Raw genomic sequence first — 22,663 nt, 5'->3', positions numbered from 1 at the left:
ATTTGTCTGTGTAGCTCCCCGGGCTGTGCAGGCTCTGTGCACAGCAGAAGTGGTTCAGGAGAACCTGCCACCCAGTTTGCCAAAGCCTGAGAACCAGCTACCACACCGAAACACTTTTACTCATTGTCAGCTTTATGATGCTTCCTGCCTTTAAACCTATGCCCTAATGGCTTAGGGGTGTTTGACTCAGAGGAAAGCATTTATAAATCCTCAAAAGTTTTATTTCTAAAATTATTATTTCTAATAAATGCTATTGGAACTAATTTCAGAGTTTATTTCTTATTCCAATTTATTTTTATAAGTGTATTATTAATTTATATTAAAATTAATAAAGCGATAATATTATTAAGTAGGGGTATAATAAGCACATGTAGAGTTTAAAGGATAGACAAAGCAAATAAAAAGTAGAGACTTAACAAAAGAGATGAAGCTGCCCAGCATTTTTCATAGCATGAAATTTTGCTCAACTGTTCTGTTGAAAGTTCAAATAACACCTGGAGAAAATCCCATGGCTTTTCTTCCCTCCTTTTTGACCAATCTGAATTAAAGATTATATAACAGTAAAAAGTTCAATAGGAAAACCAAATCATCAACAGCTATTTGGCTGTGCTCCTCTTCCTTTTCTGCTTGGTTTTCAGTAGACACAAAGATGACTGATTAAAGATAAATAGATATTGGTAAAGGAATCATTATTTGCCAGAATACAGGGTACACCTGCAGAGTAGCAAACCTAGCAGGCTCCTGACCTGCTCACTTCCTAGAGGGAACCACTGTTTCATCAGCTAGATTAGTCAAGCAATAATATCCATGCATAAATAGGCATCTTTACATTCAAATAAATGTTTTCAAATGCTCTCCTGCTTATTCATGCTAATAGCACAGGCATGATTTTGCATATATATTTTAGCATTATTTATCAAACAATCAATTAGCTGAAAGCAAGAGAAACTAGGAGGGCAGAAAGGAGGAGTGATGTAAAATCCAGAAGTGACCAGATGCTGTCAGTGTGAGTGTCATGGATGGATGAGGAGAAACACCCCAGAAGAAAGGACTGAGAGGGGAGACAGGAGGAAGGGGAGGTTCAACTTCTTACATTGATGATGCATAGAGATGGAAATAAATTGCTTCTCCAGTCATGTCCCCCATCAGAAATGGCTGGAAAAGCATCTTATTTCTCTCCACATCTGCTTTTTGATGTGTGACGAAAACAACAGCACCTCTGTCGATGAACTCTTCTGTGAACTGCTGGGAATACAAAATACACAAACCCCTGTTTTCCTGGTAGAATATTGCCATTGCCATGCCACTGACATACATCCCATGTTAATGCTGCTTCTGCTGCTGACCAGAGCTGGTGCTCCCCTTCTGCTGCTGCCATCCAAGCAAGTTCTCAACCAAACACTGTAATTTGTTGACTAAGGACTTCAGAATCTGATGCTCAGAAGATGAAACATTTCTCCAGTTCAGTCCAGTAGACTGTACTTTTATATTTCCTCTGAGTACTGAAGTCCTGTTTTGGAAATTCAACTTCAAATGTGAATGTGTCCAACTCCTGCCAGTTATAAAAAACCCTAAACCAATTATAAGCCATCATTCAAGAATCAATAGCTTATTGATAACCTTGGGTGATACTTGTCATGTGCTAGCATAACAGGTTCCATACGAAAATAATACATGGTGGGCAGGTCAGCACATCCTCTCCCACCTTTAATACTTTTTAGAAACATCTGTGTATAGCCAATAACTCACTGCACTGAAAATTTACTCCCATTCCCAAGGCCTGTTAAACTTCACCCAGAGATGGATTAAGACTTAAGACAGCAATTTAGACCATAAACAATTATCTTCTACTGTTACTGACATTGGCAAATTTCCAGTGTAAATGTCTTTTGTTCTCAAAGTGGGTGTTTACAGCCTGAAATGACTGCTGTCACATAGGCACAGTGGGGTAAGTTTGAGCACTGCTTCCTATGAAACCTGCATTAGTAGTGAAATCACAGGGCACTGAAAATGGTGAAATCACAGGGCACTGAAAATGGGCACCACTGAACTGATTAACACACACAGCAAGCAAAGGTAGCTGCAGAAATAAACTGCTTGCACAGTGATGATGTCATTACCTTCAGGGTGACGTTTGGATCTGGGGCTGTTGAACTCCTCAAGAGACTTCCCTTCCATTCAGTGGGCTTTTCCAAGAGTGAAGCTCAGTGAGGACAGTGCAGCAAGGAACAGTTCACAAAGGTCAGCGTTGGCTGATTAAAAGAAAGTAGTGTGTTATGTGATATAAAAGACAAAGTTTTTCAAGAACACAAACCTTTGTTTCTTGGCCAGTTCAATGTGGTCAATCTCTTTTTTAGTATAAATTGAGAAGAAATTGATAAGGCTGAGCCAAACCCTTGGAATGCCATGCAGAGCAGACAAGAAAAATTGAGGGGAGACCTCATTGTGGTCTTTAACATCCTCATTGGGGGAAGTGGAGGGGCAGGTACCCATCTCTTCACTCTTGTGACCAGTGACAGGACTCAGAGGAATGCCATGAAGCTGAGTCAGGGAAGGCTTAGGTTGGATTTTTCTCCCAGAGAGTGGCTGGGCACTGGAATGGGCTCCCCAGGGAAGTGGTCACAACCCTAGGACTGTCAGAGTTCAAGAGGCATATGGACAACTCTCCAGGTACACGGTGTGATGCTTGGGGTGTCCTGCATAGAGCCAGAATGGACTCAATGATCCTGATGGGTCCTTTCTAACTCAGCATATTCTATGATTCTGCAGATTTCCTAATTTTAGGGAAAGAATCAGTCAGTGGCGGTTTCATGTGGCTCACCAACAGGCCACCCTGACGGGCGCTGGAGTGTATCAGCAGCGACTTCTCCCTCCCCGCACCTCTTTCGGCACATCTCGTGGGCACACAGGGGGCTGGGCTGGCCCCGCAGCCCGACCCGCAGCCCGCTGCTGGTCCGGAGCATCCCGCCCGGAGGAGAGAGGGGAAGGGAGAGGAGGGGAGCGGAGGGGAGTCCCCCCGCCTCGCCCCGCTTCCAGCACTCCCTGGGCTCAGGCGGGGACCAGAGGTGCCGCCTCCTCGCCTCCCCTTCCCTCCCCTCCTCCTCCTCCTCCTCCTGCTCCCCGCTCCTGCCCGGCTGGCGCGAGCGCCGGGAGCGCTGCGGGAGCGCTGCGGGAGCGCTGCGGGAGCGGGCTGCCGCCCGTGTCCCCCCGGCCCCGAGCCCTCCTGTGTCCGCAGCCGGAGCCGGACCATGGCTTGGGGCGAGCTCGGGCTCCTGCGCTGGCTGCGGGAGAGCCGCCAGTCCCGCAAACTCATCCTGCTCATCGTCTTCATCGCCCTGCTGCTGGACAACATGCTGCTCACCGTGGTCGGTAGGTGGAATGGGCTCGGGTTTGTTTTCCTCTCCCGGTTTATGCCTGAAATAATCTCCAGTGGCAGATGTACTCCCTGAATGCCCGATTAATGCTCTCAAACCCAGCATTTTCAAGCACTGTTTTTTTAATTTATTTTTTTAAAAAAACCACAAATTGTGTTCTGGCCATTGCAAACACATCGCCATGGACATCAAAGCCTGGCTTTATTTCCATGTTAATTGCAGGATAAGGAATGGTATAAAAAGGTCTCCATAACTTTTTTTACTTTTTTTTCGCCCCCCCTACTAAACACCAGTAATACTTCACAGAATGACAGATAACAGTATTTTTAGCTCATCACTGTTTTTTCTCCTGTGGTCGTGCAGCTGAAACCACAGGCTAGATAACACTGGAGATGCCTGTTTCCTTGAGATAGTTCCTCTTTCCCCCACATTGGTCTTAAAATGATAGGTTAATAAGAAAACTATCTGACTGGGTTTTGAGAAAAGAACTTCTATGAGTTAGTTTAATAAAATAATCCAAATTTTGATCAAAGTCAAAGATGCAACTTTTAATGGCTTCAGTGGCATAGGGTCAAGATTCAGGAATCTACACAAATAATACTGTTGAACAGTCTTAACTGGTAGTTTTAGAAGTCCTCATATTCAAATGTTTATATGAATTTAAAGAAAAGGGTTCAGAGAAACTGGTGGCTCGTGGATGTGCACACACACACACACACACACACACACACATATGGATGCACACGCTTCTCTTGGAAGTGACTTGGTCTGTACAGAGCCAGCTCTCAGATGATGCTGCAGAGTCGGCTTCTGAATCAGACTCCTGAATTTCTTGGGGGGCTTCAGCTTAAAAGATAAAAGCTGGAAACACATCTATTTTTAGCAAGTTGATTTTGGATTTTTTTTTACATGGATATACTCCCCTTAAAAAAACTTAATATTTAATTACTTGTTTAGTAATATGTATGCTAGAAGCCCTAGAAAGCATTATAGTTTTCAGACTTGAGAGGGTGAGCTTTTTCAGGAAGAGACGCAAGATGGGAAGGGGTGATTCTGTCACTAGTGTTAAAATAAAAGAACCTGATATCTGCTTTTACAAATTCTGAAATGCTAATTTCTGAGATACATATTAATCCAAATAAATTACAGCTAAGACCATAAAGCATATAAAGACAGTTTCTTCTGACTGATCTCTTCATTGTATGTTATAAAAAATGAGATATGCAAACATCAACACATTAGTTCTGATTACTTAATATAGGAGTGTTATTTTTCCTTCTTATGGCTGTTACTCCTCAATATTTTTATGGTTTATTTTAAAAATGTGTTTTATTATATCTTTTATATTTTGATTTAATAAGAGTTCCAGTGCTTTCCTTGTCATTTATGTTTTCGTAATCTAATAAAAGGATTTGTGCAGTCATATATGACAAAGAGACTTCAGATATGGGTTTTGATACTTCTTATACTTTGCTTAATGATGTCCGCATAAAAAATTTATGAAAACTGACAAAAAATAAAGACTGCTGTAAAAGAACTTTTTGTTTTAAACTACACTTCTTAGTTATGGGTGTGTTTTTTCCCATGAGCAAATTTCTCTTTCAGTTCTGTCTTCTCGCCATTCAAAATATTAACGTGCTCTGCACAAAAGCCTTGTGTTTCCTAATCAGTGGCAAAGCAAGCAAGAAAATTTGGTGATTCCGTTTACAAATAACCTGACAGTAAGAGGCCGACATGTTCTATTTGTTTTTCCAGTGCCAATAATTCCCAGTTACCTTTACAGCATCGAACATGAGAAAAATGCCACGGAAATCCAGACCCCCAAGCCCAAGCCCCTCTCAGCGACGATGGACAGTTTTCAGAGCATCTTCTCCTACTACGACAACACCACGATGGTTACGGGAAACGAGTCTGCTGAGACCCAGCCCAGCCAGCTGCACCCCACTCAGACAGAACAGACGCCAGTCAATGGGACTCCTTCCCCCTCCGACTGCCCCCGGGACGACAAGGAGCTGCTGAACGAGAACGTTCGAGTTGGGCTCCTGTTTGCTTCCAAAGCAACAGTGCAGCTCGTGACCAACCCCTTCATAGGGCCGCTGACAAACAGGTATGTCACTGCTGCTGCACTGCCAGCCAGGGGCTGCTGCTGCTGCTGCAGTCCACACTGCTATTCCAAACAAAGTATTCCTAAGCCTCTTGGCCCTGGCTTACTGGCCTTCTCACTTTATCTGGAGGAATATATTAGTGAAATACATTGGGTGAACACTTCCAAACACTTAAACCCAAATGAATTGTTAAGCTGCACATCAGCCATCAGTGTTGCACAGTTCTCCTCCAGCTCCCGAGACTTTGGGTTTTGTAGAAACTTCTGCTGAAGTGGTGTGAAATGTCTTCAGTACAGTTACAGCAGGGCAAAAGACAATGTAGTATTTATAAATCATTGTGAATTGACCCGTGGCACCTCCATTAGGCAGAGATGATATTGCAGCTGTAGGCAGGGCTCAGATCCCTCCCTTGCTGTCACTGATGTGCAGCTCTTGGTGTGATCTGCTGTGAGATGATTTGGAGCTGTCTGAGGTAAGAATCAGTGGGAAACTCGTGTGGACTTCAGTGAAGATTGAACAAGTTTCAAACCTTGCTGATGCCACATTCATCTCAGTGGATGTTTCCATCAGTACATGATCTAGCCCAGCCTTCAAACTGTCCTCTCTAAATTCTTGCATATTTAAGGTGTCTTGAATGAAATATGTCTAAATGGAACTTCACAGAAAATTAACCTGAGCCAGCATCAAGGGTATAAAAAACAATGTCAACGACCTACAAGCCCCTCTCCAAGTCCAAGTGCTGGTGATGTTTACATGAAGATTAAAAGTATTTATAATATCATTTAAAATTTTTGTGTTAATAATGAATTTGATTTTATTTTTAGCATTTTGTGTAACTGTTCCCCAGAGAAGCAGCTGCAGTCCTCCCAAACAGGCTATGAGATCAATCTCTGCAGGAAACAAACTCCAAATTGTGTTTAGCTGGGTCACTGATTTTCATATTTCTTATTTAAGGTTTTTATAGAGAAGAATTATTCCTTTCAGAAAGTAATATGCAGCAGAAATTTGTCCTTGCAAAACACATTAGTTTAAGCAGTCAATGCCTATCATGTGTGACAGTAGTCAAAAGAACCAACACACTCTAATGCTAGATATTTCAGATTTTGAAGCCAAAACTACCTTAGTAGTTTTATACCTTATATACATATATATACTCTGAGTGTTTCATTTCTATCTGATTAAAGAGTATCCAGCTGAGGTCTAACATCATTGGATTCACAGTGTTATGTAGTCAAACCCTGTATTCAGTCTGTGGAACTGGTCTTAACACAAAACCTTTAAATGAGAATTCTCATTTCCCCTTGTCTCTAACACATATCACCCACACAGATATAAGTACACCACCACGAGAAATTACTTTTCCACAAATATTGCTGCAAGTTGAGGAGGAAAGTAGAGTTTACTTACCTGGATTTTCTGTATTGTTTAGTGAGGATATAATAGCTCCTCTGCAGGTAAAGCAATATAACATCAAATAATATTTTCATAATAGTTCTTTAGGTATGCTTCTAGATTTTCCTAAATGTCTAAATTTTAGCCCTGTTGATATTTACTCTTCTCTGTTAGCATCATCATTTCCACAACGTGCCAAATCAGGAGAGAGGCACGTGGTCGCACCTCTGCCCTGGAGCAAGCTGGGACACACCTGGCACATCCTTAGGCTTGGCAAGGAGGCAGGAGATGCTCCTGTAGCATCTTCCTTTGCTGTTGGGAGCAGAGTTAACAACACATGAGTGTGAACTTCAGTGCTGTGAGCTGAGGTTTCCCCCTGGAAACATTCTACCTGTTTTTGCCTGGGTCAGGGTGTGTGACTGCAGTCACAGGGGCAGGTCTGCAGGCTCAGGTGCCCAGTGAGTGTGAGAAGAAAAAACAAGGAGCACGTTATCCTCTTCCCTCATACATCAGAAATGAGTGTCTTAGTGGCAAAGTGGCCCTAAATTAGATTTAAGGTTCACTGGTTTTCTTTCATGCACTATTTGTATCTTGGTACTGGTATCTGCCTTTCTTCTTAGTGGGAACTATCAGGTAACACATTTATCAATTTACTGCAGAAGTTATTGGATACCCTCTCCCCCTTAAGTTGACAATTTCTAATAACAATGTGTATGATCAGCTAAAAATTATGAGTGTTATAAATTAAACAGAAAATATCTGAGTTACCAATAGAAAGACTCTTCCTCACCCCTGATCAGCTGTTTGGTGATAATTGTTATTGCCGTTATTACTTCTACAAAATTTCAACAAAGTATTACAACTTAGGGGGAATTGCTTACTTAGTTCATGATCAGCATGCACAGTTTCTTAAGATACTCAGTAATTTTCTTTTTGAAATAGGTAGCACATTGTGTAGAGTGATTTTTATTTTTCAGTCAAATACAGCTGTTCAAGCATGGTTTGAGTATGGAGTTACTGGCTTTTTCTAGGCACTGGTCTTGAGTGCTTGAGTTTGTACAGCATGCAACAGGATGTTCTACTCATATCAGTGTGTGCCAATAATGGCTATTATATTTTCGGAAAGTTTTGGGGGCTGTTTCCCCCTTCTTTTATGATTACTGAGGGTATAGATTTTCAAAAACAAATTTCGAAATTGGTTTCACTCAAGGATTATGTTCCAGAAAAAAATGTTTCTCATTTAAAGCCCAGCTCTTCCCACAGAATACCAGACAAAATACACCTGGCTCAGTGAACTTGTTTCCAATTCCTGACACAATACAACTTCCCCTTGGCCTAACAAAGTCCCAGTAAAGCAAACATTTGGTGATGGCTTTGCCATAGGATGCCAACAACACATTTCCCACTGTGGCACAGTTTCAGGGCAGAGCTGGTAAGGTTTGGTGGCTCAGATGTACATCACATTTTTCCTTGTAGTGAACTTGGCAAGAAACTGTACATGTAGTGCAGGGCTTGACACAAGACACTCGTGAGGAGGGTGCCCTGGCAGGGGCAGATTGAAGGCTCTGCCTAATCCTGTCCAGTGGAGAGAGTGGGCAAAAGGCTGCTGTGCCCTTTGTGACTGATTTAACTCACTGCCCTGGCACAGGTTGCCCAGAGAAGCTGTGGCTGCCCCATCCCTGGGAGCCTCCAAGGCCAGGCTGGACGGGGCTCTGAGCAACCTGGGATAGTGGAAGGTGTCCCTGCCCACAGCAGGGAGATGGAACCAGATGGTCTTTCAGGTCCCTTCCAACCCAAACCATTGTGATCCTATGATTTACTTCACTGTTTTTTTTCCTCTCTTACCAAGCTCCCTGTATGAGGCTGTGTAACCTTTATTTTACTGCTGCACAGAACCACCAACCTGTTGTTTTACCATAAGGTAATCTTGTTAATAGGTATAAATCACTTCCTAAGAGTCCTGCAATCTGGGGCTAACATGGGACTGAAATGGAGTTCATTTGGGCATTCTGCATCAGTGGCAGCCTTCCCTTTACCTCCTTGAACTAATGACTCAGACTTTTTCAGAGGTCAGTAATACTTGTAAGAAGCACTTTCAGCTGCAGGTAGCTTTAGTGAAACATGCTGGACTGCTTCAGAATCGCTTAGAGGGCTGTGAAAGGAGTGCCCAAGAAAATTACATGCCTGGGCATGGTAACAAGAAAAAAGAAGAGAGAAGACAGGTTGTAATATTCCTTTGTGTTGCACACATGCAGGGGAACAGAATGTAGGACTGGGGTGGACTCTACCATGTCATGGCTGAGAAGGAGAGACTGCACATTCATAGGTCTCACATGGCAAGGACAGGAGTGGCCCCAGACCAAGGGACAGAATCACTGAGTAGTTGGCTGTTACAGGTGGTGCCTCTTCTTCTTGTGGTTATTTATGTTATATAGTGTAATTGTTCAGCAAAAACTCCCAGTCTGTGCTCTCTAATACTGTAGAACAGATCAGGGAATGCAGCTACAGATTAGACATTTGTGGAAGCACAACTTCAACTAATTATTGCTGCTCTTTCAGGAGGAGGCAGGGTTTGCTAAGAGGCAGGGTTTGTCAAGATTACACAGGAAAGGACAATCTGCATAACTAATTAAATAGCTGGATGTGGGTAGACTCTCCCCTGAGCAAGGGCAACCCTGACTCTTGGAGGTTCAGCAATCCCATGCAGGGGAAGCACACCAGAATCATGCATCTCCACTTTGTGGGTGAAGCTCCGGGCAATTTTAGATTTCCAGAGGATTGTAATTTGTTTAACTCACTACGGATGCATGTCCAGTGCTGACCTGTAAATCTTTGCATCCTGTTGTATGATGGATCACTGGTAATGCAGACTCTGTCTGAAATGACTCTGTGCCCACACGGAGTCTAGTTCTGAAATTATTTATTTCTGTGTGGAAGAAAAGGTACGTATTAGACCTTGGTGTATGTGATAAAACATCATGGTGTGCTGGGTAGCAAGAGTAGGACTGAGTTCTGCTCCAGTTCTGCCCTTATCACCCTCTCCTATGTATCACACCTTGCTGTGACCCTCTTTGTCCAAGGTAAAGGAGGAATAATATCTGTGACTGCAAAAATTAAAAGCAATGCTTGAACACTTTCACTGAGCAGTAAAAGTGACTTCCAAAATACTTGTTTCCTTACTGCCTTCAATGACCAGAAACTTCCCAAGTGTAGGAAGCCTAAAGGAAGAGAGGACACCTCCTCCTTTTTGATAGAGTATCAGTTAGAACTGGTATGACAGCACTTCTCTCTGTTGAACTCACAAATGTTTATGGAAGATCTCACAGTTCATGTCTCTGATTTAGTGATGGAAATGTGAATGTGGGAGCCAAGTTGGATGGAATTTCTCTTCATGAAAATAGCTAAATTTTAATTCAGTGTACTTGCAGCAGAAACTAATTGTTATCTCACAGGCCCTGTGTCAAATCTATGAACTGCTTGATTTTTTATGCAAAGCAGACTTCTCCCCCCAGTGCCCATCCTAGATATCCCTGGAATGGCCTTGACAGACACAACCCTACTTTACTTTGCAATGGGAGAAGACATAAGGACAATCACCTTCTGCTTTCACACCACAAAGAGGATAACACTCCCCACCAGCACTGTCTGTGCCTGCAGGATTTTGGGGTTTTATGTGTACCTGTCAGTGTTTCCTTTAATTGAAAACCTCAAAATCAAAGCAATTATGGTCAAACTCTCTGTGGCCTGTTCTACCTGGGCTCACTGGGAAGGGAAGTGCTCACTCAGCTCTGAAGCAGGTGAGAAGTTGGCAAGAGGTAATTTTTTGTTTCCTCATGTACAGAGAAACATCAGTGGAGACCAACATCCTCTTGTGTGATAACTGCTACACACACAGCAAGAGGAGAGACAGGCTTAGAAAAATCAGTCACTTTAAATAAAACAGACCAAAAAAAAGGTAGCTTTGTTCTCTTATATGCCATGTTCTGTTATTATGCCAGATTAAAATTATTATCATAAAGCCACTGAGGAATTTTGTGATAGGGGTTTAATTTGCTTTAGAGGTACCAGTCCAGTTAAGTACCACATGAGTAACTAATCTCTGCTGGGTATTGCAACACACACTTAAAAATCTCAACTAGAAGAATTAGTGCACTATGTTTTTTGGCATATTTTAATGTAGTGATGATATTTAAGGCAAAATTGTTCTTCATTTGAGTTTTCTTTGGCATGCAGAAATGTACTTGCTAGATTTCTTTCATTCACAAAACTCATACAAATGCTATAATGAGACAAACAGTGAGCACTGAGCCCTGCAGTCCTGAGAGTTTTCCATTTTCCAAAGCCCTTAATTGTATAAAAATATTAAAAAACCTCCAAAGTTCAAAATAATTATTTTGGTTTGCCTGTGTCATGACTGCTATTATTAAAAGTGCCATTATAGATTCCTCCATTATTTGATTGACCCACTTCAGCCAATACTGCCAATATAAATGCCCAATACTGTCAAATCATTGAAAGTTGAAATCCTTTGAGTGTACTCTTTTGAAAAGCATCATCCATTGTTGAGGAATTTGGCCATTAAATAATGCCTTGTCAAATACATTTGAGATCCACAATCCTACAAAAAAGAAGCCATGAACAAAGTGTGCTAAATGGAATACTCAGACTGTCTTCAGAGCTAACAGGGTTTTGACTCTAGGGTAGATTTTTAATGGTGGAAAATAATATATTGTGATTATTTTTGTTGAAATTTCAGTTTTAGCTGCTCAAAAAATGTATTTACTTTCCAGCCAGAAAATTCTTTGTTTCCTGAACTTGAAAATACTTAGAGCAACCAGGCATTTCTACAGGCTGTTTAGAGTCCTAATGAAGAAGGGGGTTGATGAAGAAAGCTTTGATCAGCTCCATTTTTGCTCCTAAACACATGGAAAGCAAAAAAAATATTCTCAGGCTCTTTGGGACTCTTCCAGTTCTCCTGGCTGAGGCAGAACTCCCAGAAGAGCTGATGACAAATTCTTCCAGTAAAAAAGCCATTGGCTTGGCTGTGTCTCATTATGGTCATTGTCTCTCGAGCATGGAAACATGACTGGGATATTCCAAAGCTCAGCTTGCTCACACAAATCTTCCCTTGGCATAGCTTTGGCAGCCTCGGGAAGGCCCAGAGGGGCTTTGTTGGGAGCAATTTAAGGCAGAACAAGAACAGGGCAATCAGATCCTAATGAGAAGTATTTCTTCCAGGGATTTCAGATACAAAGTCTGCTGTGCCAGATGAAAAGACATTTGTAACATGGACAGATATGATCATGTGGGCCACAATAAATAGTTCAAAGCCTACCAAGGAACTACAGGCTGGGTTTTTGGCGTGTGTGAACTCATGTGAGTAAGTCTAACTCAAAACCTCAGCGGGACAACCTCAGAAATGTGAAATATTCATTTTGTTTTCCAGAATAGGCTACCAGATTCCACTGTTTGCTGGCTTCTGCATCATGTTTGTGTCGACAATCAGTAAGTGTCCACATCCTTTTTGGTCTGGCCCAGACACAACCTCTAGATAAATAATCCATAATAATTATCGCTAGGAATTCTTCTTGTTGACATCCAGGGACTGATTTCCAGGGAAAATGTAAGGGTGTCTGCTCCATGTGGATGAGATTAGACAAGTACAGCCTTATGAACATGCTCTAAGGAATCGTGACCTTCCATCCCACCTCAGTAGGTCTCGTCCTAGGCTGAATCTTTCAGGTTCTTCTGATCTGGAACTGTGCTCAGACAGCTCTAACAGCCATGGAAGGGCTGTCCTGCAAGACCCTTGACAACTACAGATTGTGGGGGCTTATCAGAAAAATCGTGAGGCTGCAGTGGCTCATGAGGAGAACATGAGTCAACAGTATCCCAGCGTTGCTAAACACCACAGTGGGATGTGCAAACAGGAGCACAGCCTGCAAGTCAGCTGAGATAATTGGTCTGCTCTAATGGCATTGATAAGGCTTCAGCTGCTGTTTCATGTTTGGCTTTGGCCTGCATTCAAAGCTGTGGCCCAAATAGAAAGAGTACAGAGAACATCAAGGATCATTAGGAGCCTGTGAGGAACAATGAAAGAATCAGTTTTGCCTCAGAAGGCAGATGTAAAATGTATTAGAGCCTATGACAAAAAAGGGAGGGAACAAACAATTTTCCATATCCAGTGTAGATAAGAGAAGGAATAATGACAGGCTGCCCAGAGAAGCTGTGGCTGCCCCATCCCTGGCAGTGTCCAAGGCCAGGTTGGATGGGACTCTGAGCAACCTGGGCTAGTGGAAGGTGTCCCTGCCCATGGTAGGGGGTGGAACAAGATGACCTTTAAGATCCCTTCCAACCCAAACCATTCTGTGATTTTATGATTCTGTGGCTCTATGATTCTATCAATCTGTTATTCTGTGATCTTCAAACTGCATCATCAAGGGGACTGAAGTGCTAGAGAAGATGACCTGGTCTCAGAGCCACTGACAACTCTGCACTGTTAGACACATTTTGGTTGAGATGTAGATGAGAATAGTGAGCCTAATTCATGGCAGAGAAGAGAAGTGATCCACTGACATCCTTTCTTCCTTCGTTTTCCTTGATTTTTCTCTGTCTACATAGTAGGAATTTTTGTGAGACCTGGTGAAAAGCCCAAGAGGCACGATCCCACAGGGTAGGTGGGGGAAGTGCACGTGGATCTTGTGTTGAGTTGGTGCATAACAACTTCCTCCAGCTATAACCTGGCAAAATTCCTCAGGTGACCAACAGGTGGGAGCTGAAAAAAAGCTTTCAAAACTGCCTGAGATTTAATGACACTGACCATGGCACGGGCTCCACGAGCAGAGATGTGATTGGGGTTCTGGGACACTCCCACTTTCTAGTGGATGGGGAATTTAGAGTGCAACATCCCAAGGCTCTTTCCCAAAAGGCAGATGGTGGCTGAGAGTGGAGCCCGGGGATAAATCTCTTGGGCAGAGGCAGAGTGGCCCTTCCTCTGGTGCAATGTTTCTGCTTGCCTGATGCTGGGAGCACCAGAAACTTGGCACAGCCCTTGAATGGGTGGATGTGGCTTCCCCGCCCCTCCAGCCAGCTGTGCTGCACACATCTGGGGTGGGGCTGGCAGCACCAGGGGAAAACCTCTCACCACCCACTTTCTGGAGGAAAGAGCAGTGCATTGAGGTGCAGGGGTGTCACATCTGCCTTCCCTGAATGCCTGGAGCTCCAGGGGCAGCCTTCAGTGAAGCAGCAGAGAGGCAAGGCTGGAAAGGGAAGCCTTGTTACTCCTTCTGTGTGCAGCTGAATCAGAGCAGGCTGTAATCAAATCCCAAGTAATTAGTTCAAACTGCTTGGGCGCTTGCATTCTGTGCTACCTGGAGGCTCAGACACCTGAGAACAATTCAACACTGACACATCTAAATGCAATAAGAGGAAATAATGTAGTTAGCATTGAAAGTGGCACAAGTCACTGTAAACACTTGACTAAATTCTAGGAAGCTTTTGTGATAGTTTGGAGAAATCTAACTTTTTAACCTAGTTAGAGTTAACCTAATTTAAAAAATTGACCTCTGTTTTTTCCTGTAGTGTTTGCCTTCTCTGGAAGCTATGCATTGCTCTTTATTGCCAGGTCCCTTCAAGGAGTGGGTTCCTCTTGTTCTTCAGTGGCAGGTAAGAGAAGAATTGATAGAGTAAAATGCAGATCATTCAGTCATTTTCTGAAGGGTATTTTGTCTGCACTTTCAATAATTAATACAAAAATATTTAATTAAATCAATTTCATGGGTTTTTTTCTGTCCCTCTCATATAAAGTAGCTCAAAAGCAAATGTCTTTTCAGATTTCCTTGGTATTTGGGTTGCACTAAGGTAGAGCACTAAATGAACTGCACTCTCCCTGGGATTTCTGCACCTGTGTCTTCAACATTTTAAATTCATTTTTAGCCATTTTAAAGGTCATTGGGAACTTATGTTGGTACTTATTGCAGTTGGAATAGCAGCTCTGTCTGTTACTGAAATTTCTGTTATACAATGTTGTTTTCAAGGACTTACCATGCTGACTGCCAGTTTGGACTCAGCTTACCTGTAATACAAGCTTTTATTTTTAAATGAGTAGGTGAAATGGAGTATGGGTTTTCAGCCCAAGTTACTTAACCCTTTTTGAGACTGAGACTAGAGAAAATATATTTCGTTCATGTTGAATATTTCAGTCTTGGAAAAATTCCCTGTGATGGCAGTAGAAATAGAAATTTGGCTTGGGAAGGGAGGTGAATTGTAGTGTTGAGTCAAGGTGTCCTGTGGCTTACTCAGGAAAATCCTCCTTTCCAACTCGGCCTGGCCTATAACCAGAGTTCACAGAAACTCCATAGGAGCTTAACAAGAATTTGGTGGCTGGATTCCTCCTGGGTTCCCTTGGCAGGGATTGTGCTCCAGCCCACCCCTGGACAAAGGTGCCTGGGGCAGCAGGGGGGATGCAGCACTGCAGGCTGAGCATTCCACCTGGGAGCAGGGGCACCTTCTGCCTAAGAGCAGTTTGAAGCTGCACAACAAGCACTAATTGAGAGATTTAAACCTGGATGAGTAGTGGAAGAGTGGGGATGTGGCTGAGGGAGAAGGGAGGGGCTGGTATGAGGAGCCAGGGATGGAGAAGGCAAAGACAAGCAGGAGGGGTAGAGACAAGAGAATCCATCTTTTCTCTGGCATCAGTTAAGATTAAAAGTTAAGCTTTCCAAAGGGAAGACATGCCAGAATCAAAATTATTGTTCAGCTTTAACTCAGTCCCTATGCAAGCGTTCACCTTGAGGTACAGGCTCTTAGATGAGTACATGACTATTTTTCTCAGACAACCTACAAAATAGAGCATAAATAGTCCACCCCTTCCTGAAGGCAGGATCAGCTTAGTATCTGTCATTCCTCATGCACACTTGACAGGCATGATCTCAGAAGCCTCCAGAAATGCCCTCAGCATCCAGCTTTGTGCTTAAGTACCTTTATGGTCACAAAGTTTTTTCCTGATGTCTCATCTAAAGATTCCTGTCATGTGAACTTAATTCTGCTTCTCATATTTTAGAGAACAAGAAGAACAGTTTCTTTTCTTTATCTTTCTGGCTCTCTTTAATATTTCAAGACTCTTATCACATCTCACATCAGCATTCTCCTCTCTGGTTTTAAATTGAAAGTCCTGCAGTTGTCCCTCACAGATATTTTTCTTGCTCACCCTTGTTGCCATTCTCTGGACGGTCTTCAGGGCACCCCCACACCTTTCTTCCTGTGCTGCACCAGAATCAGACCCAGCCCTGGGAAGAAGATCTGACTCCTTACAGGGGGTCAGTCACTTCATGGATCTCCCAGCAAAGGAAGTTCTGTGTACTGTTGCTGCCAATCAGTCACTTGCTGCACTGCATTTGTGTGTGCAATCATTCCTGCCCACGTGTAAAACTTTGTGGTTTCTTCTTTGTATTGCCCCTTAGTGTTGTTTTCCAGAATATTGCCCCAAATCTCACGTTCATTGAGGATTCTGATACAGTTCTCTAACTATCTCTCCAACCAAAGAGTTTGATGATGTCATCCAGAATTTTCAATAAGCATGATACTCCACACAGGACCTCTGCTCTTTTGATGCACATGATGGATGGTATTCACTTAATGATGAACCAGACAGGGTTTTGTTTTCTCTTTCTGTGTAGCTGTCCATCTTATTTACTGAGCCCTACAAAAATCTTGATTTGAAAACATAATTATTAATTTCTATGAGGACTCTTCTGCAGCTTTTACATCTATAGTGTCCGAGTGCTTCACAAAAACACAAATGAATTAGGCTTCATGTTTCCTTTTGTGAAATGAATGTTCATAATGAAATGCAGAAATGAAGCATGTGAAGATAAAGGTCAAAAGAATCCTTTAATTTTGAATGCTGAACTTGAAATACTCATTTACAAAGTAATCAGTTCTGCCTAATACCTCATGCACAGAGCACAGGCAGCACTGACCACAATTTCAGCTGAGTGGTCACCAGACCTTTGTGTCATGCACCCAGAGCATAAATAAAGGATAGTGAGTGCTTGTCAAAAGCTTTGCTACTGCTAGTTGGAAACAGTCTAAAAGCTCTGTGACAAAGACAGGGACAAAGAATCCAGCAAATAAGGGCATTATTAAATTACTTGACTGATACTGCACAATGGAACATGGTCTTGGAGACCACATGCATTGCCAAACCCCTTTTTGCTTCAAAGTTAATTCTACGGGGAGGGACTATATATATTTTTATATATATATGTGTGTGTGTGTGTATATACATACATGTATATGTCATACATGTCATGTATGTCATGTCTGTATGACATGTATGACGTGACATGACATATGTACACACACAGATACTTTCTGCCTTTTCTGTGTGATGTTTAGTAGGTGTGGCAAATGATGACCATAAACTGTGGCACACAGATGTCTAATTTTGTGTTGTGCTTTTTGTGTTCTTTTCTTTCTTTGTTTGGATTGCAGGGATGGGTCTGCTGGCCACGGTGTACACGGATGATGAAGAGAGAGGCAACGCCATGGGAATTGCACTGGGAGGCCTGGCCATGGGAGTGTTAGGTCAGTGAGCTGGAGCTCTGCTGGCAAGAGAAGCCACCCCTGTCCCAGCCAGCCCAAAGGCAGTGCTGCTCTGAGGCAGCAGGACTCTTGAGTGTGATGCTGTCAGGCAGTCTCCAGGTTAGATTGGCAGGGCACGTTAAGAAGAGCTTTTCCCACAGCAGCACATTCCTTATGGAGGTGCATATGACCAGGAATCTCTGAGATGCTTGGGTTTTGTTCATATGGAGGAGCATTTAGGGGAGTGAAGAATATGGTATTGTTGTGATCAGTGAGCTTTGTGGGGGTTTTTAAACTGAACTTTTTGGTCTCTGTGTGCCAATAGCAGGATGCCCAAATGCTTGCAGGGGACATTTGTTCAGTCAGAGGTGTGGCTTCACAACTGTGTCCTTCCTCTCTCCCTGCAGTGGGCCCCCCCTTCGGGAGTGTCATGTATGAGTTTGTGGGGAAGAGTTCTCCTTTCCTGGTTCTGGCAGCGCTGGCTCTGTTAGATGGAGGTCAGTAGATCCAAAGGGTCAGGATCACCTGTATCCCTTCCATAATCCCACCATCCACCCCCCTCATGGGGAATGTTGCAGCACTGGTTTCTGTTTGCAGCTGTTCAGTTACTGGTTCTGCAGCCATCCAGGACACAGGCAGAGGTGAGTGTTCAGCTAAAGCCCTGTAGGCAATGGGTGACACTTTGCCTTTCCTAATCCCAAGCTTTTGTCCACAGAGCCAGAAGGGGACACCGTTACTGACACTTTTGAAGGACCCCTATATCATTATTGCAGCAGGTACTACATCCCTTTTTATTTCCTTTAAACCAGCCACTGGTGTCATTCCTGACTTGCTGGCGTGCCTTGGGCTGAGCTGCTTTGACAGTATTGTCATTTGCTGGTTTCCTTTACATAAAGCTCAAAGTGCCTGTTGGTACTTCATCCTACAGGATGAATATACCAGCAGAAACACAACAGGCAGAAGGTTTGAAATAAATGTGTCTTTCCAGCCAAGAGGACACTGATGACTTGCAGGTGCTTGCTGAGGCAATGAGATGTGGACAGGAAACTTTCTGTGGGGCAAGTGAGGAGGGCCAGGGTTTCAGAGGGAGGGGTTGCCAGCACACCACAGGCAGGCGTAGGGAATAACTCTGAACTTTGTTTCTGTTTGAAGAGGGAGTGAATTTGGTCTCTTCAGTGTGGACTGTATTTCAGAAAAGGCGTGGGTTGAATGGTGAATGGCATTTTGTATTACCTGTATCGTTTGTCTAATGAATCCTTCTGTCTCGAGAGATGTTTGCCATTTTGCATTGCATTTTGTTGAATGTTTATTCTGAAGTCTGTAAGTGAGCCTGGCTCTTTCTAATGTTGACAAAACATCTGGAAACAGACAGTTATTTTCTTAGTTTTGTTTCTTAGTTCTAACTTGCTTGTCCACCAAAGCAATTCTTCCAGGCATTTCTTGGGTTCTCTATTTCTTGGTGATCTCAGGGAATGACCATAACCTTAACTCTGTGACCCTTGGCTGAGCTGTAACTGAAGTTATACAAACACTTTTGTTTGAGAAGTTCTCAGAGCATTAAAAGACCTTTCCATAGAAAAAAATGTATTTGAGGGCAAAAAGCAGCACAGGGAGTACTGGTTCTAAGAGATCAGATGTGCCATTCATCTAACTGGGTAACTGCCTCTCACAGTGCCTAAAGCAGGTGTTACAAGGTGAGATTCATCTGACAGCATTTGCCAAATACTGATGTTATACCCAGGCTATGCCAAGGGTTAGTCTGGAGCAGAACTTGGTTTACACCACAAAATATGACAAGGGGACAGGTTTTTAAGGGGTACTTTGCTTGACTAAGATTTAGCTACTCCTGCCAAGCTTAGTCTTGGCCAAGGAAGAGAAAAGGTGCCAAGGACCACGGATCCCACTGTTTTGGTTGTGTCCTATGTCTGCTAAGAGCATGGATGCACTTTGTTCCAAGTTTTAACACATGTGCATGGCATTTAATTTCTGCAGCTGTTCTCTAAAGCTTTTTCAGCAATGTTTCAGGCTCTGTGCAGTCTCAGAGCCCCAGAGTTGTGAAGAATGGGCAGCCTGGACTCAGGACTGTGTGTCAGAGACACCTTTTCTGCCCTGGCTCTTTTTGTCCCCTGCTTTCCTGCACGTGCCTGCACAGTGCCTCCTGTTTCCCCTTCCCATCTTTGATCCAGTACAGCTGAACACAACAGGAGGAGGGAAAGGAAGGATGTACAGACAGGTAGAACCATAGAGACCTTTCCTGGTCTGATCCTTCCTGCTCTCACCAGCTGCTCTGAGTGACCTGTCCTGCTCCCACCAGGCTTCAGTGCCCAGGGTATGAGAAAACCCCACTGACAATCCACGTGAGGGACTAAGTACAGCACCCAGGGTCTCTGCCTCCCAGGACAGAGCCTGCCCAGTACAGATGATGCTGATGCTCTCTAACCTCACCCTCTTCTCCAGCTTTATTTCCCTTGCAGACTAAAACTGTTTTTGCCAGAGCTGAATGCCAAATACCACCTATAACTTCAGCTTATCTGGCTTACGAATACACATCTGTCCAAATGCAGTTTTCTTGATGCACTGGGAATCCACTGCTTAAGTGTTAATTGCTTCAATTCTGAAATCACTGCTTTAGTTACTAAAAAGGCTCTGAACATTTCATTTCCTCTCCCTTATCCCAAGGGGTTGGGTGGGCATTTTTTTGCTTTATTTTCTAGGCTGGGAATTTCTGATCCTGATGCTGGCAGGGAAGGGTGGGTCAGTGTTTGGGTGGGATGGTAGCTCCGTGCTGTGACACCCTGGGGCAATCAGTCAGGGCCCGTGTCACACCCCTCTGTGTCCAAACCCCTGTGACTGCAGGTGTCCCACACTGTGTGCAGTGTTCAGTGTACAGATACACATTAGAGAGGAGAAGGTTAAAAGTCCTGCTGGGTTCACTCTGCTCAGGAGATCAGGGGGTGTGAATGGCTTTTCAGGCAGCTCACTACCTCATTAAAACACTGACTGCATCGCCAGTGGGCTGGTTGGTTGACCACCAGTAAAAGCCAGGGATGTTTTAGGCATGCTGTAAAAGGGTTAACAGCTGGTGTTCCTTCCAATCTTGATTTAGGTACACTAATTTCATGCTATAAATTCAGACAATCTCACGAGTGTGTGTCATACACTTGAGTTGTAATTGTTTGTATTCTTAACATAGAAGCACTTTCTGACCAATTTGGTTTATCTATAGCACACTATTACTCCTCAGCCCGAGGTGCCCTTGTGTCAGAGGTGGCTCTTTGAAGCCCATACCATCTGTACTCACTGGCCAGGCAAAAGAAGTGTTGCTGCCGTGTTTTGTCACAGCTGTAGGAGCTCAGTGACTGAAGTCTGTCCATTCCTGCAGCCAGACCCCACTGACAGGGGTTAAAGAAAAGTGAGGTGCTACTGGCTGACACAGTTGTATGGACAGACAAGTGAGTTTAAATGATCAGATTAAAAAACCAGAGTTGAGATGGATTTCATCACAAGCACATGGGTTCTTCAGAAGATGTGTGACAGCTTTTTGCTGGGTACCTGTTCTTTCACAGAAAAATGCCAGTGATGTCTGTGCACTCTGCCAAAAGCTGAGTGGGCTCTTGGCTACAGAGGTGGGATTCAGCTGAGAGGCTGCAGTTTCAAACCTTCTGGCCAACACAGGACATGTAATGTAATTCCCAGATGAAAAGATGCAGGAGTTATGCCCTTGACACGTGGCCCTTTAAAGAGAGGTCAGCTGCATGCAGAACAGAGGAAAAAAATAATTTCTCTTCTTTTGGGGAAGCTTTGCTAAGGTAGCATGCTCTTTATTGGACTTTGCTGTGAGCTTGCAGGGTGCCAGCTCAGGCACCCTCTTTTCTTTTGGGGTGCATTCTATAGACCTGAAGTACTTCTATCACCATACACCTGAACAAGGCCTTTGCTGTCTAAGCCATCTCTGTCCAAATGGTCCTGCTTCCTCTGGCTGCACTTTGTGCAGTCTGAAATGTTTTCCCAGCATCAAGGGAGCTGCTGGAGCATGGCTGATTTTGCCCTGGAAGAGGCAGCCCCTTGGTGTTTAACTGGGGCTCCTCACAGACAAGCCAGTGGGAGCTTGCACCCGAGTGGAAAGGTTGGCTTTTGTCTTTAGGGCAAAGCAGTGCTGAACTGTTGCTCCTTGCCCCGGGAAGGGAGTGAGCCAGCAAGTTCATTTTAGGAATTGTGGATACACAGTCTAATATATTCTGACAGGTCTGAGCAAAGAATGACATCAGTGCTCATTTGGTTTTGAACCTTATGATGAGGAACTTGTTCCCAGAGAAATAATGTTTCTCTGAATTCAGACAAACTTGGCCTTTCTTTTTTTTTTTAAAAAAAAAAAAAAAGGCAAAATTTAGGTGGTAAATGACTGTGAGAGTCTGGAATATTTTCCTAAAATTCATATAATGTAAATATTAGGGAAAGAAATGGGAACACAAATTTGAGGTTGTCACTTCTAGCAGCAATTTCTAAAAACAAGTTGTAAGGGATCAGCAGAGGGGACATGTCCCCTTGCCCTGCATTAAGCTTGGACTGCCTCAGGGTCTTTTGAGGAAGCTTGAAAGGCATCTTGAATCCAGAGAAATACTGTGGGGTTTCCTCCAACTGAGGGGCACCACTGAGGACAGAGGGACATGTCTCAAGCCCCTGGAGCCTGGCTCTGCAGGCAGTGGTGTGGGCAGAGCTGAGCTGGCAGGCAAGGCTGAGTCAGCACTTCCACCTCTTGTTATCCTTCGTGTCTGGGTTACTAAAGGTCCAGAAATTCAGAAGAGATCTGTGAGCACTGAAGTTCACAGGGCTGGGCAGGCTCAGCCAAACCCAGGCTTTGCTGCACGAGCTGTCTGGCTGCTACCTACAGGATGTTGGGAGAAAATTCCCATTCTAGGGGACAGACATCTCTGTGGCTCTCTTGGTATTTTCAGGATGGAGACCTCCACATCTCCTCATGTGATGGAGGCACCATCTCTCAGATGACAGAGGCACAGGGTCAGAGCCTGTGCTTCTTACACAACAGGGCTCTGGTATTGCCCCAGGAGACTGGGTAAAGACCAGAAGATTGTAGTTTTAGCTAATCATTTGTACAACAGTCAGACCTCATGAACTCTCCAAATGTCATCAAGCTCACTGCAAACTTTCACATTATGAAATAGCTTAACCTTTATTGTAGAATTTCTA

General features: G+C 43.6%; 1 protein-coding gene across 1 annotated transcript in view; it reads left to right on the top strand.

Annotated features, from left to right (window-relative positions):
* The first annotated feature begins 3,236 nt into the window (after window positions 1-3,236).
* SLC18A2 (solute carrier family 18 member A2) overlaps window positions 3,237-22,663 on the top strand; it is a 29,004-nt gene continuing 9,577 nt past the window's right edge. Inside the window, exons 1-8 of the mRNA XM_008922416.3 lie at window positions 3,237-3,369; window positions 5,130-5,481; window positions 12,318-12,376; window positions 14,453-14,536; window positions 17,366-17,458; window positions 17,863-17,952; window positions 18,053-18,096; window positions 18,171-18,231. Of these exons, the coding sequence (XP_008920664.2) occupies window positions 3,249-3,369; window positions 5,130-5,481; window positions 12,318-12,376; window positions 14,453-14,536; window positions 17,366-17,458; window positions 17,863-17,952; window positions 18,053-18,096; window positions 18,171-18,231 (904 nt within the window). The 5' untranslated portion in view covers window positions 3,237-3,248. The remainder of the gene's footprint in view (window positions 3,370-5,129; window positions 5,482-12,317; window positions 12,377-14,452; window positions 14,537-17,365; window positions 17,459-17,862; window positions 17,953-18,052; window positions 18,097-18,170; window positions 18,232-22,663) is intronic.

The sequence above is a fragment of the Manacus vitellinus genome, unplaced genomic scaffold (assembly GCF_001715985.3).
Source record: "Manacus vitellinus isolate BGI_N305 unplaced genomic scaffold, ASM171598v3 scaffold_40_pilon, whole genome shotgun sequence".
In the NCBI taxonomy this organism is placed as follows: Eukaryota; Metazoa; Chordata; class Aves; order Passeriformes; family Pipridae; genus Manacus; species Manacus vitellinus.
This window is presented reverse-complemented; position numbering and strand designations above follow the sequence as displayed.